At 38.5% G+C, this 18,099-nt stretch overlaps 1 protein-coding gene across 1 annotated transcript in view; it reads left to right on the top strand.

The window, feature by feature from the left end:
• Window positions 1-764: 764 nt before the first annotated feature.
• Window positions 765-18,099, top strand: part of LOC306850505 (protein shisa-9-like) — a gene marked incomplete at both ends in the record, with an annotated part of 73,868 nt that continues 56,533 nt past the window's right edge. The window contains one exon of the mRNA XM_079386165.1: window positions 765-1,309. Coding sequence (XP_079242291.1) covers window positions 765-1,309 — 545 coding nt within the window. The remainder of the gene's footprint in view (window positions 1,310-18,099) is intronic.

Below are 18,099 nucleotides of genomic sequence, written 5' to 3' on the forward strand. Positions count from 1 at the left end.
ATATATGTATTGTATAGTATACTTTTATTGCTTATCAATAACTCTCACATGAACATCTTTAATCACAATCTTTTTTCGACTGAAAATGGGAATTTATGACCGTATGTTTGGTGTTTTGTCACAGGGGACAGAACTGAGCAGAAGGAAGACACCTTGATTGTGAAAATAAAAGCGTCAGGAGGACTAAAGAACAACAGATATTCCTTTGAGAGAACAGAACAGTGTAAACCACTGAGAATGACTTGTGGAATACCTCCGAACTGTAGCGTGAGGCATCTCTTCCTCGTTGGCATCACGCAATGTTCAGTGGGACAAAGATCACGAATAAGGCTTGATTCCAACAGTGTCATTTCTTCAGGCTTCTGAATTGGAATTCTACCAAGCGTTGTTTTGTTTTTTCTCAGGCCACGAAACGGTTTGTCTCAGGGTTAGATCCTCGAATCTGCAAAGGGGAGGAATCTTGCTCGCTCTCACTCTCTCCCTGTAGTGATGACAACGGCAAGCACTTTGTGTGCTGAAGTGGCGTGGAAAGCTCTCCGTCTCATTGCCTGATGAGGGCTGCTTTCCCTGTATCAGCTTGCCATTCTTTTAGGAGCCGGACAACAAGAAGTCAGCATTAAACCTGCTCTAAACTTGGGGACAGAACTCTTTGTTCAGCAAACTTGATTTTTTGGTTCCCATTAACTAAACTACACTGGTTTAATTGTCCCCAGTGGCGCTGTTGCATTCTGGGGTACACATTGTGGGATTACTCAAAGAGGATCATGGCTGCTTCATGCCTGTTTTTGAGTGCGTTAACCGCCGTTTTACTGTTGAGCTATGTTTCTTACGGTCAAAAATCCAACACTGCCAGCACAGGCGAGCAAGCCACAAATCGAACGGCTGCTCCGTCTGGTGCCCCGGAGGTCACTCTTGCGACCCCGGGTTCAGACGCAGAAGAAACCCCGTCAATCGGGAGCCGCTGCTGGGGTTACTACGATGTGATGGGCCAGTGGGATCCTCCATTTAACTGTAACGCAGGAATCTACCTGTTCTGCTGTGGCTCCTGCTACTATCGATTTTGCTGCCAGTTCAAGGTTCACAGTCTGGACCAGACGTCTTGTTCCAATTACGACACGCCGGTGTGGGCCAACACAGGCAAGCCGGCGGCTCCGGTGACTGACGTCCAGGAGGAACCGGATCGAGACCGCACTCACATGATCGTGTATATAATATGTGGAGTGGTAGCCATCATGGTGCTGGTTGGGATTTTCACCAAACTGGGCCTGGAAAAAAGTCAAGGAGGACAGACGGACATGACAAACTCCAGGTGAGTGGGTGTGAGGATGACTTCATTGCTTAGAGGTCGCTTGTTATTTAGATTCTCAGAGATGACTCATTTAAGTATCAACTTTGTATTACATTTTGCTTCTTATAATTACTGAAGAGACTTAAAAATTAGAATTTTTGACATTCAGTAAATGTACGGAACTGTAAAGATCAAACCTTTTGATTTTTTATTGTAGACTTTTGCATCTTGGCAAATCTGAGCACTGTTTGAGTTTTCTTTGGAAACTGTAGAGGAAGCACATGTGAGTGGCTTTTCCATAGCAGAAAAATCTGATAAGTAGGAGACTTAGACCAAAATCTCAGTTTGTTTGTCTGTAATTGTAGGCGAGCTCTCTATAACCATAGGAGAACCATTTTGAGTTCCACAAATAAATTTTTGTCATCTTCATTCTTAAAAATAAAGTTTTTAATTTTTACATTCATATGGTTCCATGAAGAACCATATAACAGCTGTTTCTTGTTGGCATGTAGGAGGTTCTGCAGATTATTGAAAAGTTCTTGACACTGAGAAAGAAAAAATGATTCTTTTAGGAACTATTTACTGAAATGTTCTGAGGGGAATGGTTCTTTTATGGCATTGCTGTGAAACCCCCCATGTGGAACGTTTATTCTTTAGAAAACTATATATATGATATGCCTTGAAGAACTCAGAAACCAAAGCTCCAATCTGAAGAACCTATAATGTAACGTCAAGATCTTTTTTTAACCCCAAAAAATCATACTTTATATAGTTTTTCAAGAACCTTATATAAAACCTTATATTATTATATTGATGAGACAAAAAATCTTTCCTGAATATTAAGGTGTTGCAACCAACAAAGACTTAAAGTGCAGACCAAACAACTGAGACCACTCTAGTGAAAAAGCTACTATATGATTACAGACTATATTGTTAGAATAACAAGTGGAACTTTGTATGTTCTTTAATGACAGGAGTTCTTGACTCTCGAGCTGCATAAATTCCACGAGTTCACATGTTCTCCAGCATAATTTAAGACAACCCTAAGAGGATATTTGTGCTCCAGTGGAAGAAAGAACATCTGACTGTCTGTACAGTCACATAATCAGTGTCACAAATTTGCTTTTTTTTTTTAATAACCTAGAAATAGTACAGAATCTGAAATAATTGTTCATTTTTTATGGAAACTTTAATTTTTTCACACGTTTCAAAATCCAAAACTTTTCTAGCTTTTAAACACAGTGTTCAGTTTTTCACTGCGGCTCCATACTTCTGCGCCATACTGTATTTCTAAGATCATACATTCATGTTGATTTCTCAAAGCTCAGCTGTTTGAGTGGAACTGTACAGTAGGCTATACTAGCTGTGATCAGTTCAAAAGAAGCAGCACGATGCAAAATTAATATTTCTGTACTCTTCTATTATGTGTTCTGACTATATGATGTTTTTAAAGAAAAAAAAGAAAAGAAAAATGCACTCAACACATAATAAAAACATCATAATGTAAATAAAGTTGACACTTTGGTCTCTGTTCAACACGAGAAAGCGTAGCTTTCGGGAAGAGTGGGACGTCAGTCCAGCTATCTGTCTCTCATCCGTTATGTGGCATGGCAGTCAGACACCACCATGATTTAATGAGGGCTATTGATAAGGGCTGGAAGCATGCCATGCCCGAGATAGAAAGCGGTGCGCGCGAGAGAACGAATGATAGATTATCTGTCATCTGCTGATTTTAGTGGGTAAAAACAAATATCTTACGCTTTGTGAAAGAATAAAAAAAGTCACATGTATTCTAAATGTATAAAAATTGCTAAGAGTTTCTGTTGTTAAAGATGTGTGAGATGCGCACAATGACAAAGACAGTGTTAGAAGGGCAAGCTAGTGAAGTGTATAGCCAGCTTGTTTATTTAACACAATTTATCATAGGAAAGCTTAATGAGGCTTGATAAATGGGTGCCAAAAGTAGTGAATAGTGTGTCATAATGGTGCAACTAAACATAGCCTATCCAGTGTCTGTTGGGACAAAATACAGAGGCACATTGAGGAGAGAAAGAGAGTGATTCTATTGACCAGCTCTGAGAAATCTAATGAGGCCAATATGACTGGATTCATCCAACACAAACATGGACCAACGTGCTCGCACACACATACACAACACCCATCCTATACCACTGACCTTATCAAATCAAAGGGTCAGAACAGTGACTAATGACTGGTGAAATGTCTAGAAACAGAAATGATATGCTTCATTTGAGTGTGTGAATGCATGTGCGCACTGAGAAAACTGACCGTGCCAGCTTGAGACTTCAGGTTTTATGTTTTCATGCATAATCTGACCTTTAATAATTACCTTTGGTCTATTTGAAGGGTGTATCGCGTGTGAGTTTATTTGCAAACTTGTGTTCGCTGGTGTGGTTTTGTTTTTCATGTGTAAAATCAATGCAGTTCAGCATAAAATTATGCTTTTTCGCCACTACTCGAGTGGTGGTTGGACTGTGGGAAAGCTCTGCTTTCTACTTGCATTATTTTTATGTGTGTGCTTGAGAAGTCTCTTGGTCAGACATGCCAAGTTTTACTAAAGCCCGATTCGGACGGTAATTGTTTCTCAGGGGGACGTAAGTGATTTTCACCATATACAGGGGGTAGTTGGTGATTTAATTGCCATCCGAATCCAGGACGTCTGTGTTTTTCTCCCACCACCCCCGTAAAAATCCCCGGCTGAATTACCTACTGTTTTTTGACAAACACCAAAGCCGTGTGGTAATTTAATTGCCGTCCGAATCCACATCTCTGAGTTTACGAGAAGAAATCGATTCAAAATTCAGCGCTTAAATCCTTTTTGAACACTCCCGAACACCGTACGGTAACTGTTGTACTTCGGTGTAATTTGCATAGCTATATATTTATTTTTGAAATGCTGGAAAGTATTTAAAAGAACAATACCCCATAACTGCTCCACCACATTTGTGTGCTTACGAAGTAAATATCGTAGGCCTACATCTGTGCTGAGTGCCTCTATTACACGATCATCCAGGCAACAATGAAAGTGGCTCTATAATGTTTCTTTAATGTCTAAAATGTGTGAACACCAAGATGCCTGCTTTCTAATACATGCACCATGTTGCCAGGAGTGAGCAGTAATAGCAAATATTTGTCAATTTGAAAAAACATTGTTAGGCTACCAGTGGGCTATGTTGCAATGTAATTTGTAATCTCTCAGTCATCAATGTATTGCATAATTTGCCTCCTAAATTAAAAACTACAGAAGTTTGAAACTAAGAATTTCTAGGTCCCATGGCATGAAAATGTCACTTTGGGTTTTTTTATATTAATATGAGTTCCCCTAGCCTGCCTATGGTCCCCCAGTGTCTAGAAATGGCGATAGGTGTAAACTGAGCCCTGGGTATCCTGCTTCGCCTTTGAGAAAATGAAAGCTCAGATGGCCCAATCTGGAATCTTCCCTTTATGTTGTCATACGGGGAAAGGTTACCTCCCCTTTCTCTGCTTTGCCGCCCATGAGAAAATGAGCTACGACCGTGCGAGGCGAGCGCAATATTTTTTTTTCCTCGAGAGACATCATGGCTTGCAAACGAGCGAAGCATTGTTTTTTCACTTCAGATCTGTTCTACTCTATGAACTATCACATACTGTAATACAACTGAATGGCCAATAAAGCTGTTCACATTTACATATTTTCTGTTGTCATACATAAAACAAGTATAAATAGTAAACACGACCCATTAATAATACATGTTAACCCTGAATCACTCTCACTTTACTCCTTAAATCCTGATTTATAATCGCAACATCGTCTGATAAAATCAATATACATCTAACTTACACTAAAAAGCACTATATGCAGTGGTTTTGGCTATATTACTGTTTTGCGTCTGAGTAATAAACTGCGCATATTAACAGACAAATTATGTTCATATTTAAAAGTCCAAACAGTCGGTAAGCGACAAGTGCTTGTAAACGCTGTTTTGTAAATGATTTATTGATGAGTCTGCTGCTTTAAGGCAAACTGAAAGCGCTGCTTCTCTGCCGCTCGCTGCTCAGAACAGACGCCGAGAGAGGCGACACTTCGCCGGGAGAGTCAGACCTCGCGCTCACGGGGCAGTACTGGAGACATCTTCCAACTGAATGATAGGTTTAAAAAAAAAAAAAAAAGTTGCTAGGTTTGTTAGTATGTACCCGTTATGGAAAAAAGCCGCCAAAATGGTCTGAAAGTTACTAAATATTGTTCTAAAGTCACGCTCGTGTGTGTGAGACGCGGGAGCTGATGGCAGCGGGCGGTGGATATTGTTGCGGTCCGCCCAGGTAAGATGTGTGGGAAACACTGACCTTATTCAGACACAATATTTTAAACTAACCATTCGGAGACGTCCTGCTGTAGCCGCTGAGTTGCAACTTCTTCATCTGGTGCTTCTCCATCCGCATCAGATTCTGGGTCAAACTGAAAAGCTTGAACGACTGCGTGTCTACGACCCATTACCATACATCCACTGTCAACATTAGCACATGGTACCGTGGCCGCAAGCTGGTTAAGGCCACACACCCACCCTCCACCTTGCCCCGCCTCTCTCCTCCTCATTAGCATTTAAAGCTACAGACACAGAAATGGCTCGTCCTAAGGAAAGCTCATTGTGGAACTGGCTCGTAGTGGCTGAAATTCTGCACCAAGGCTGAATTTCGGGAACGAGACTTCAGATACAGTACTAGGGACCACTTAGGCCTATATAAAAGCATCCAAAAAACAGCATGTCATGGGACCTTTAAACGGATAGTTCAACCAAAAAGTTTGTCATAATTTACTCACCCTCATGCCGTTCTAAACTACCAGTGTCTCAGAATAAGTTAATATACAGCCTATTATGCTGTAAATAAGAATCTGAAAAGAAAGAAGCTTGAAATAAATATTTTAACGTGTGAATAAATCCAACCACCCCTATAGAAAGTTTTACTTTCCATGATCTGTGACCAACAGAGAAGCAACTTGGCGGCAGGGATTTAAATCTTTAACAAGACTCAAATTGACACAGGCAGAGTGAAAGACTGGATTTTTTTCGATCAAGTAGGGTACAAGTGTTTTCAAAACATTTCAGCCCGTTTATATATATTGTGTATGTATTATTTATCTCGTATAAGATGCATTAGGTTGAGTTGAGCTGCAGTAGCTTCGTGAGATTATCTCTTCTGCGTGCTGCTCGAGCAGGACAAACAACAATGCATAATGACTATGACTGAGATTGTCATATACACATAACATTATAATGAGAACAGTATTATAATAAAACGCTGTGAATTTTTATAATTTAGTTGCCGTGTTTCTGCACGTTGTTGTGTGAAGAATGCCTCCATAAAAGGAGTTCATTCAGAGCCGCGCAGATTCGACTATGACACCCCTACTGAACACAAAAGATATTTTGAAGCATTTTGAAAAACCAAACAGTTGTTGTTGACTTCTCAATGGGGACCATCAACTGTATGATTACGTGCGTTCTTCAAAATATTTTCATTTATGTTCAACATACAAAAGAAACTCATACAGGTTTGAAATGACATGAGGGTGAGTAATTGATGACAAACTTTTATTTTTGGGTGAACTATTCTTTTAAATATTCTCTTAGTAAGACATATTCTTGGGAGATATAGAGTAACAAGTTCAGTATAAATGCATTTTATGTAAGTAGTCTGCTTTAAATCTCATTGATTACACGCAATCAGAATTTTATCTTATTTTTTTGGCCATATAAATATTATCAGCTGTACCAAATTGCATATTTTTGCTTAGTTCAGGCCTCCCAAGCGTTTTTATTCTTGAGCATGACCTTCATATTTTCCTATATGAGCCATGAAATATGACACACATGCAAAATAAACTGTTTCATTTCAAAATCATGTATAGGGAGGGTTTAATAGAGTTTATAGGGTTAAGAGCCCTCCAAAATTAACAAATAGATCTCTCATGTGTGCATTTGAGGAGCTTGTGGTTTATTTTATGGATAAACCTTGCCACAGATTTCTCTTTCTCTGATTTCATAGAGTTTGTTTGCTAGTCTATATTCAGCTTTACTGCCCAGCAGACAGGGCCCACAGAATACAGTGGTGCCCCATTAAAAATGCATTACGACTTCTGATAGAGCTGATTCCCAAAGCTGGCCCTGGAACTATTAATGTGCTAGACAAACAATCTGAGCTCCACAGTGAGTCCACCAAGGCGAGCAGAAACCAGTGGGAGACGTCTCACAGGTCCATCTACACAAACCTCATGAATACACTGAAACCTGCTGCACTTCACTTAGCCACAGGTCAAAGACTCCCAGGTGTTTTTCACAGCTTTTCAGAAGGAAAAAAAAGGGCAGAAATGATGAGAACTGATGCAGAATGACTCTTGATACATTTGGCAGTGTAATGAGAAAGAAATTCATCTTGAAGTGCAAAAAAACCCCACAAAAAGCAGGCTCAGAAAAAAACAAAGAATTGTTACATATTTGCTTCCTCACAAAAGCTGAAATTCATGTTAAAATTACTGAATATATATAGATAAATTTCTGAGGCCTTGGTTCCTCCGTTATCTGTAATCGTAAACATATTTCCACCTCCTGAAGAGTTTGCTAATTACTTTGCCCACTTGTAAATTTCCATCAACAATAAATCATGCATATGCTAATATGTCTATTTACCTTTTTATGAACTTTCTAGTGAACAAAGTTTTGTTGTTGTAGTCCTTCAATAACCCTTCTTGCCCTCCATAACGTGCTAATGCATGTTGCTAACTATCCCATTAGCTTGCGTTAATTTTTGGTGTAAAACTTAGTATCGCCTTGGGGCAGGTTAACTGTTAGCATAAAATGCTACGTTTTGTAATGTTCCACCTAGTTGCACTTATTGTTAGCATGTTAACACTAATAAGAGTGTTATTGCAATGACAAGTTTGGCTTTGAAATTCTGCTCACTGCATATATTTAATTGCGAACAACGGTGTCTTTACCAGTAATTAGCTTCCCAATTAACTGTAGCACAGCCTCATCAGTGTCATTGTGATATTGTTTCCTGTCTGAGAACATAGTTTGATTAGTCATTGTCTGTCGTTGAAAGAATCTCTAGAGGAAAAAAATAGTTGTCACGCAAGGAAGTTGTCAGAAGCACTATATCTCAAGATTTTGAGTCAAAGATCCAATTACACAAATGCATGTTTTCTATTTAAACAGTGACTTTGTGTGTTGGTTTGAAATATATAAAATCACCTTAAAATAATTTTCACTATCATAGGATTTTTACTAGTTGTCAATTGAAGGTAATAAAACTTAACAAATTCTATTAATTCTATTAATAGTTAAAATATAAATATTAGACAAAAAACTTTAAAAATCAATACGAGCATGAATAAATAAATAGCAATGTTTTCTTGCCCTGGCAACTAAATGAAATCATTTTAAGGTAATAAATAAATAAATACTAACTAAAACTGAAATAAAATAGATGGACATTAATAGTGATGTTTAAAAAATTACAAAAAGCACAACAAAATTTAATAGTAAATAAATAATATTATGCAGAGTTTTAGTTTACCTAAAAAATTCAACTCTCAAGGGTATTTTTCATGTATGTCAGGTAGAGGCAGGTTGTAACATTTTTTAATGTTGTAATTTTACAATATCTGCTTGCTAAAACAATGTTTTGATATTTTTTGTGCTTAATAATTCTGCTTAGAAAATATTAAATAGCCTATTAGCATTGCCACTTTAAAAAGCTTCCCTCTGTAACAACTTTCCCCTCTATAGGTTGTCATGTGTTAACTGATCTATGCTTTGTTTTCCCCCTGGGCAATAATGGTGGAAATATTCAATTTTTTTGCAGCCAAAACTAAAACATTTTTGTTTATACAGAAATTGACTGTGAAAACCTTCAGTAGAGTAGGGACAACTAGCTCCAGTCTCCTTTACTGATTCTCAACAGAATGTCCTGTTGGTCGAAGACGTGACCTGTCAGTTTCTCTGCATGTTTGGACACATTGAGCTGTGGTGCTCATGCGGGTGACAGAAAATGGGAAAGTCTCATCTCCTCATAATTTCCTGTCAGTTTTATTGAGTGTATCTATCATTAAAAACCGCACTACCTAACCTCACTTTAGCCCCTTTGACACACCAATAGCCCATCACACGGACAGATATGCATGTTCACACACACGTCCTGTTCTGCTTCATTGAAGATTGAGAGGGCTCAGAGGGCTTGTGGCAGCTCGAGGCTCAGCTATCAGAGCCCTTAGAGATTAGCAGTTTCACTGCATGTACCTGTCTATCTGCCTCCGTGAAGAAGCTGAACCACACGTTACACACGGACGGACATCACTTCAGCTATAAAGGTGACCGTCTTGTAAAGCTACTAAATGGACCATTGCACCCATGATTGTTGCAATTCCTCTAGGAAACTGCCTCCCTTAGCTCAAGAGCAAAGATGTCAGTGACGGATGCTGCCACTACGGATGGATTAGACACCGATTACAGAGCTTCACCGCAGGATACAGCTCTGCCCGAGATTTCATTTTGACTTAAATACCACGAGGAGTAAAAGGCTAAAAGCAAACAATGATGTATTTTGCAGGGGCGACATCAAAAAATGATGTCAGAAGGCAAACTAGTCTAACGGCAGAAAGGCATTACTAAAAGGGACAGTTCAGCCAAAAATAAAAATTGTGTCATTGTGTACTTACCCTCATGTTGTTTTATTAAAGCATGACTTCATTTTCTATAGAGGAAAACTACTGCAAAAACATCCTGGCTACTCTTTTATATATACTCAAAGTAAATGGGGACTGGGCAACCCAGGCTCATTGGAAAAAATATGCTGATACTTTTGCAATATGATATTGTGTTGTTTTTGCATGTTTTTCAAAGTAAATCATCCAGTGAGTGGAAACAGACAAATACGAATCTAGCAGTGTTTCATTACGTTAGTTGTTGTACGTATCTCTGCAGTTCGGTAATGAAATGTCCAGTAATCGGCGCTAAAAAGTTCATGATAAAGTAACATACCACCTACACTAAAACTCAAACCTAAACCGTTAACAGATAGTGTTAACAAAAGCTAAGCTGAGATAAAAATGCATTTGCTGAAGCAACCATTCTATAGCTTGTCTATACAAGCTGAACACTGTACCGGGTGAGCTACTGAGCAAGTTTACTACGTCAGTAAGGAGGTTATGTGATGCAAACATCAAAATATATTAGTTTATAAATCATGCACTGTGGTAAAAGATTTTGAGGTCATAACGTACTATTGGCCAAGGAATCACATGAAAATACATCATTATTAATCAAACATCTGCCCCTATTTATAATTTGTGTGAAAAGGAATACATTTTATTAGTATTTTATAGCCACTAGCATTCATTTCAGCTGGAAACTGCAGTGAATTGTATGTTTTGAGTTTTGCATGAAATAGGTAGTGGCAAGTTTTTCCAATGAGCCTATGTTGGGACTGGGGATGTCAAGGTCTATAAATGACAAAAGATATCCAAAGTCATACAGTACAAAGAACATACAAACCATTATTTTCTGTTAATCTTTGTCTCAGGTGATGCTCTTGACTACAAAAGTCATACTGTAAGACCAACATAAATGGTATGAATATGCCATTTGATGCCACTGGTGCCCAATGACATTGGTTCTTGTATGTCTAATGACCAAGGCTTGGTATATCTTGTATGGATATAGTAGTTTTACACTGCTTTTTTGTCATTCTGAAGCTTGACAACCACAGTTCCCTTTCACTTTCATTATGGATAAGGTGTATATGAGAAAAGGATGAAATTGTTTAATTTTTGGGTGAACTTTCTCTTTAAATTTAACATCTCTTTTCATTCAATAAAAATGATCTTGACAAAAACAAGCAAACATGTATTCTGATACAGAAGGCTTTTGCACCTGCACACTGTAAAATAATTTGGCCTCAAAATGTAAATCTCCTTTTCATGCATACAGCACACATGAAATGGACACACTGAACCATGCTGACTTCAGTTTAAAAAGCTGTAGATACCTGTGGTGTGTGTGCGTGTGTACTGTTTTTGGCTTTCACCATACACAGAGCGTATTTGTGGTCCTCAACTGTTTAATGGTAACACACACACAGCCATTTTACAGCATTACAATACGTGGGGTGATATTGAATAGATCCCGGGCACAGTGTGTGACATCACTTAAATGCATCTCATTTCCCACCCTTGTAATATAGCTAATGAACAGCAAACTTAACACACATACACACACACACACACACAATAGGGTGACCACCTGCTAATAAGCCCAAGGGGGGACAAGGGGTATGTTTCTGAGGGACAATGTGGGACACTGCCTGGCGCGGCGGTGCCCCCACCCCACCCCACGGGCAGACTCACTGATAGTGGTTTACCCATTTCTAGCACATACCACCTTACATGGTATATTAATAATGCCCTATTCCCCTAAACATGTGTAATTGCTGATGTATGCTCATGAATAGGCCAACCAATGTATTTTTTTCTAAATAAAGATTCATAATATTTTGAACATTCAATGAATTGACAGGTGCACTTCCACTTACGATTTACTTTAGCTATTTAATTTTATTTATTTTTCATTACAATTTATTCACTTTAAATAAATTATAATATAAAATTATAGGATTAACAGGAATTGTAGTTTCTCAACACCACAGGAACAGTTGAGTCTTCACCACAGGAACAGAAAAAAAAAGTCTTAACTCACAACTCCAGAGGTTCACGGAACGAGAAGGGGGAGGAAGGATGGTGAACTTGCATGTTAGTAAAGGCAGGCGCAGGGAAAAAAAAACTGTTCAGTGTTCTGGGGACACCTTTAGGACTTTGGGGACACCTTTAGGACTCAAACCTTTTCACCAGCATCTGAATCAAATAAGGAAGAAAGATAAGAGACAGAATTAAAGCAACATTCATTTTTATGATAAGCTTCCAAATGGTTTTCCAGTATAGACAGAGGAGTGCAAACCCATCACCATCACAAGGTGACAACAATACAAAAAGGTGCCAAGATACAATCCTATGCAAAACAATGACATATTTTGACCTAAAAGGCTACTGTTTCCTAAAAGTACACATTTGCACCCCTGTAGACAGTCCACCAATGTTCAAAATCAATCAAACTTCATCTTAGACAAATGGGGTCTTACATAACTAGGTTTCTTACCTTCAGGTTTCTTCTTGAACTTGTATTTCTTGTTGGATCGTACAGCATTGAGGAGAACCTTCTCTTTCACTACATAAGTGTAGAAGTCCTTGCAACTGAATGTGAAGTTGCTCTTCACCTGGATTTCTGACTTGATGAGGTTTACCGAACATCTGTTCCTTGTGTCCGTCCAGCATCCTGTCATCAGTGAAAAGACCCTCTCCACTGAAGCATTGGTGATCGGTACACTCAAAAGGAAAGAAGCTAATGCTGTCATGTTTGGTGTGTGTGTGTGCTAGTAAGGTGGCCCACTTCTCCACGACTGTAGCTCCAGACTGCACGATGGCCTGTTGGTGTGGCAGAACGACACAATACAAACTCACCATATAGCGCATCCATGTCCAACTTCTTGCTTAGCTGCAGGACCTCTACAGCTTCACAGAGATGGGAGAAGTTGAATGGGCTCTTCTTTTCGAATTTTTCGAATTGGAAAGCGCGCATCTAAAAGTTCCTTACCAGTGTGTCTGGTATGCACGTGCGTGCGCTGTCATGACAACAACCTAGTCAGCAGTTCAACTGAGGGGTGGGTGTGGCAACAGTAGCGTGCTGAACTGTCAGGTAATGTTCGTTTGGCTGCCTGGGGCTCGAGGATATAGAGCGACCAACTTTTTTTTTTTTGAGGAAGCATTGATTATGCGTGACACGGTCTCAATTTGCGGGATGCATGAATTGGGCTTCAAACGTTGTGCGCGCACGCCCTACGCGGGACGGGTGGTCATCCTAACACACACACACACGCATACAGTAATCATACAAACTCTGCTCTAAAGTCTAGTGAACTGCCTCACTGTTTACATAATGAGCATTTTGACTGAAATTGAACCTCATGGTGCTCTATGTTACCATGCACATACAACACAAATCAGTGTGTGCTGGACACTGATGAGTGCTGGAAGACCCAACTTGCACTTAAATCCAAGTTTGATATTAACATGTAGCTTAGTTAATGCTGCTATACTCAAATAAATAAATAAAAAATACAAACAATGGATTTTATATAGAGTTTGTTGCAGTGCATTCTGAAACTGCCTTCATCTCATTTTGAAATGAGATCTCTTAAAAGACAGCATAATGTTGCTGCATAATAGAGTTTGACATTAGCATGTAGCTTAGCTGCTAAACTCAATAGGAATATATTTATATATATATATATATATATATATATATATATATATATATATATATATATATATATATATATACCAAACTACTGTATTTGTTAGTAATAATACTTTTATTTTTTAATAAAATACTATTTTACCATCTAGGAGAGTTTGTTCCAGTGCATTCTGGGATTGCCTTCTGTGTGAATATCCTTCCTTTTTGAACAGACTTCATGTGAGGAGCATGCTATGATGGCTTGAAAGGCTTGAAAAAGTAGGGAGAGAAAGTTTTGAGAGATTATACACATATATGTGGTTTCAAGGTTGTATTTAAGTGGATTTATAGAAAAACTTATTGAACATTTTAGCTTGCGAGGGATGTATTAATCTGTGTGCGTGTTACCTCATAAATATTCATTCACAACTTCCTCGGGCCACTATGAACTTCATAACACAAAAGTCTCCAGACAGAGAAACAAAATAGACAGAAGGATCAAAGGCTGAAGGGGAGGTTGGATTTCTGTACACCATGTTTTAAGGAAATAAAACAATACTGAAAAATAATACTGTATAAGCGTATTTGCAGTTGGAGAGCCAGTAAAAAGTTTTTTTACATAGTGTCATATCCAGGTGCGACGCAATAACATGATAAGCAATTTTGTTTGTCTATTAGTTCTTGTTCAAACCAGCCGTGACTGCAACTTGATATTTTGTTTTTTTATTTCTTTGGGGTTTGGATACACAGTAAAAAATTCTGTGTCTAAAAACACATACATTTTTTGTATACTTCTGGTTTACTTTATACGGAGACCCTAAGAGCTCATGGTGGTGGAAAGATTTTGGGGTGGGTGAAAAAAATTTGGGGTGGGAGGAAAAAATATTTTTCAAATCTTTTGCGTTCCCTCGCAAAGATGTTTGCGTTCCCTCGCAAAACTTTTGCATTCCCTCGCAAAGATGTTTGCGTTCCCTCGCAAAACGTTTGCGTTCCCTCGCAAAGATGTTTGCGTTCTCTCGCAAAGCAAAAATCTTTGCGAGAGAACGCAAAACATTTGAAAAATATTTTTTCCTCCCACCCCGAATTTTTTTCACCCACCCCAAAATCTTTCCACCACCATGAGCTCTAAGGGGCTCCGTAACTTTACTAGTCAAAATTTTTTCAGAATTTTTTAAATGGTAAAAATTACTAAGCATTAAAGATTGTATTAAAGGGGACCTATTATGCAAAAATCACTTTTATAAGGTATTTGAACAGTTGTGTGGCCGCAGTGTATGAAAACAACCAGCCCTATAATGTTAAAAATCCACCAACTTATTTTTTTTTAGTAAAACCAGTAAATTATAAACAGTCTCTCCAAACGAGCGGTTTCAGATGCTCCCTCTGTGCATGTCACTGAGGAGAAAAAGTCCTGCCCATTTGTGATGCTCTCTGCCCTATTAGCATAAACACAGCCCTGAGTGAGAAGCTGCGGTCCGCCATTACTGGAGATATATACAATGTCAGCACCAAAGAGGCTTTACAAGTGTTGTGTTTTGGGATGCACTAATGAACATAGGTGTGGCCATAATCGCCCCCCATCTGAGCCGAGGACATTGTGGTTAAATTTAATTTTCGAAGGAAAATGTTGGAAAAAAATCAGTAACGTTCCCTAAATGTTTAAGAATCAATACCAACGCTTTGTGCGTAAATGTCAGCTCCAGGCAAAGTATCACGCGTTTGTTTTCCAAATTGCTTTTTTGAAAGAGCTTCTCAGCACTCTGTAAAGCTAATTGCTAAAGCCATCATTGTCTCTGCATGTTTTCTCTGATGCTGCCTTCAAGTGCTATCAGAATGATCGTGAATAGTAACGTGGTAGTTAAAAGCTGCATATGAAAGCAACGTGAGTCAATCGCTTGAAGTTGTCGAGCTCATGATCAGAAGTAGGATTTATAAAGTTTGTGATAGCATGAGATTATAGCTACAAAATAGCTATGTTGTTATTTTTTTATCCCGCCGTGCTCCCAGTCTGTGTAATTCATAAACGCAAATTTATTATTCACAGTATAATCAGAAGACTGACTTTGAAACCAAGTACGTTTTCTGTAAAGATAACTGACTTGTTCTGATAGGGGAATGTTTATTTGCAAAGGCTAGCTCTGCTAATGCCAGCGCTTGAGCTCTTGAAGCCCCGCCCTCTTCTCCGGGAGCAACAATTAATTCGCATTTAAAGCAACATACTCAAAATCAGCACATTTTCACTTATACCCTAAAAGTGGCAATTTTAACAAGCTATAAAAAATTATCTGCGGGGTATTGAGCTAAAACTTCACAAATATGCTCTGGGAACATCAGATACTTATTTTACATCTTGTAAAAAGGGGGATAATAGGTTTAATAATAAAATAATAATTAATAATAATAATAGAAAAAATATATTGATCAAAAAAATTTACTTTTTGGTACTTATAAGGATTAAAGTCCATGCTCCAAAAGTTTTTATCCATTTATTTTGAGCAGAAATGTGATGTTAATGGAGAAAATCAAAATATGAAGTTAAGGTTTGCATGCACAGATATTTAGGACCATAAAAAGTAAAATGGCCATGTTTGGCTTAGCTATGATTTAATCAAACTATGAAACCATTTTCATCAACAGGCAGTGTCAGCTTAGCATGCCAACTTGTTTTAAGTAAAAAAATAGTTGATATGCCTGAATCAACAAGACTAGGTTACACAAAAATATGGTCAGATCCAGTAAAAATGGTTAATTAGGATATGAAATGCATGTCATCACTTTTTCAAGTGTAGGTAACCCCGCCTCCAGTGAAATCTCATTGATCTAAAATTCTGCTCCACATAATTGTATTTTGGACATCAATCTGATTTGGTGGTGTGCAGTAATTATGCTTTTAATGTGACTAAAAACTACTTGTTGCTGGAAAATTGCCCCATTTGCTCTGCTCACAAGAAATTCTTGATTTGCTGTCGAAAATATTCTAAACAGAGGTCTTTTTTGGAATGTAAAATGGCACAAGTGTGTTTTGGCCTTCACAGTGAGTTGTGTGTTTGTGCATGTGCTATGTGTCTTAATCACATTGATGGAAAGTCGATGGCTAATTTGCAATTTGTTGCATTAATTGAGTACCTTCTCTCTCTCCCTCCCTCTCTCTCTCACCTTGATCCTGAATTACTGCTGCACAGTTTCCTGTTAATCCCACATAAAAAAGAGACAGTGAAAACACAAAACAGTGCAGTGATAAGTATCACCAATGAGCTGCTCAAGCAATCTGAAGCCCTTGCGGGAGGAACGATTCTTTCCCTTTCCATGTCTCATTTCTCATTTCTGAGGCTCAGTGCTGCTCAGTCATCCTGAACGGACTTGTTACAGGGGGGATGGTGGGATGGTGTGTGGGGGATTGTCAAGGCCGAGCGCAAAAGAGAGGACCTGATTGAGACCAGGGGGTGTAGGGTAGGGATTGTACAGATATTTATCTTGATCTCTGTCCTGTCAATCAAGCTACACACGCTTGAGACATCTACAGTTGATGGGAAGATGAGGGCGATAGACGAGTGAGTGGAGGAAGGACACAGCATGAGAAGAGGGAAATGTATATTGTTTATTTGACTGATGAATCTAGTAGAATCAAGGACTGAAGGATCATTCTTTCAAACAAAATGGGGTATTGAAATGCGTTCTGTTTTAGCTCAAAAACAATAATGCTCATGGCGTGAGATGCTGAAAAGAAACATCATTCTGATGCATACAGTAATCGCAGTAACCCCCCCCCCCCTTTCAACCCTGACTACTTGGCTGAGTTATCTAGCTTACTTGTAGATGAAATAAAATAAAATATGAATATTATATAAAAAAAACTTAAAAATAAACCAAAAATTTGAAAACTGCCAATAAATGATATTTTATTTAAAAAAAAAGAAAATATGAATAAACACTATAGTGCAATATATACAAAAAATTAAATAATGCTGTGGAATGAAAACTGAAAATTAAAGACTATTAACAAACATTAATGCACAAGACATTTATTTTTTTTGAACGACCACATTAGTCCCTGCAGAATGCTTCATATCTCCTCTATAAAGCATGCAGGTGCAGTCTGACCTTTACAGAAGGAGGTGCAGGTCCTCCTGGAGGTTCAGATCATTCATCTCGGAGGTGGAGTATGGTTTTGTCTTGTTCCAGAGAGGAGGGCGGTTGGTGTGCCAGTTGGTGAAGTGGTGGCGGATTGATGTTTTTATAAACCTTCACTCAGCAAAGGTGCCGGTGGTTCATAATTTCCCCCTAATTGCACCGTCATGGACTGCGGTGTTTGCACCAGTTAAATCAGCCGGCGTGTTTTTTTTCAAGTGGATTAAATACCTACATGATGCATTCATCCTCATAAGGGAGTGATAAATGTGTGCGTACGTTGGATTTATTTTCTCTCGTTAACCCCACATCACATTCAGCCATTCAGTTCACTGAACC

Source organism: Barbus barbus (genome assembly GCF_936440315.1).
Source record: "Barbus barbus genome assembly, chromosome: 3".
In the NCBI taxonomy this organism is placed as follows: Eukaryota; Metazoa; Chordata; class Actinopteri; order Cypriniformes; family Cyprinidae; genus Barbus; species Barbus barbus.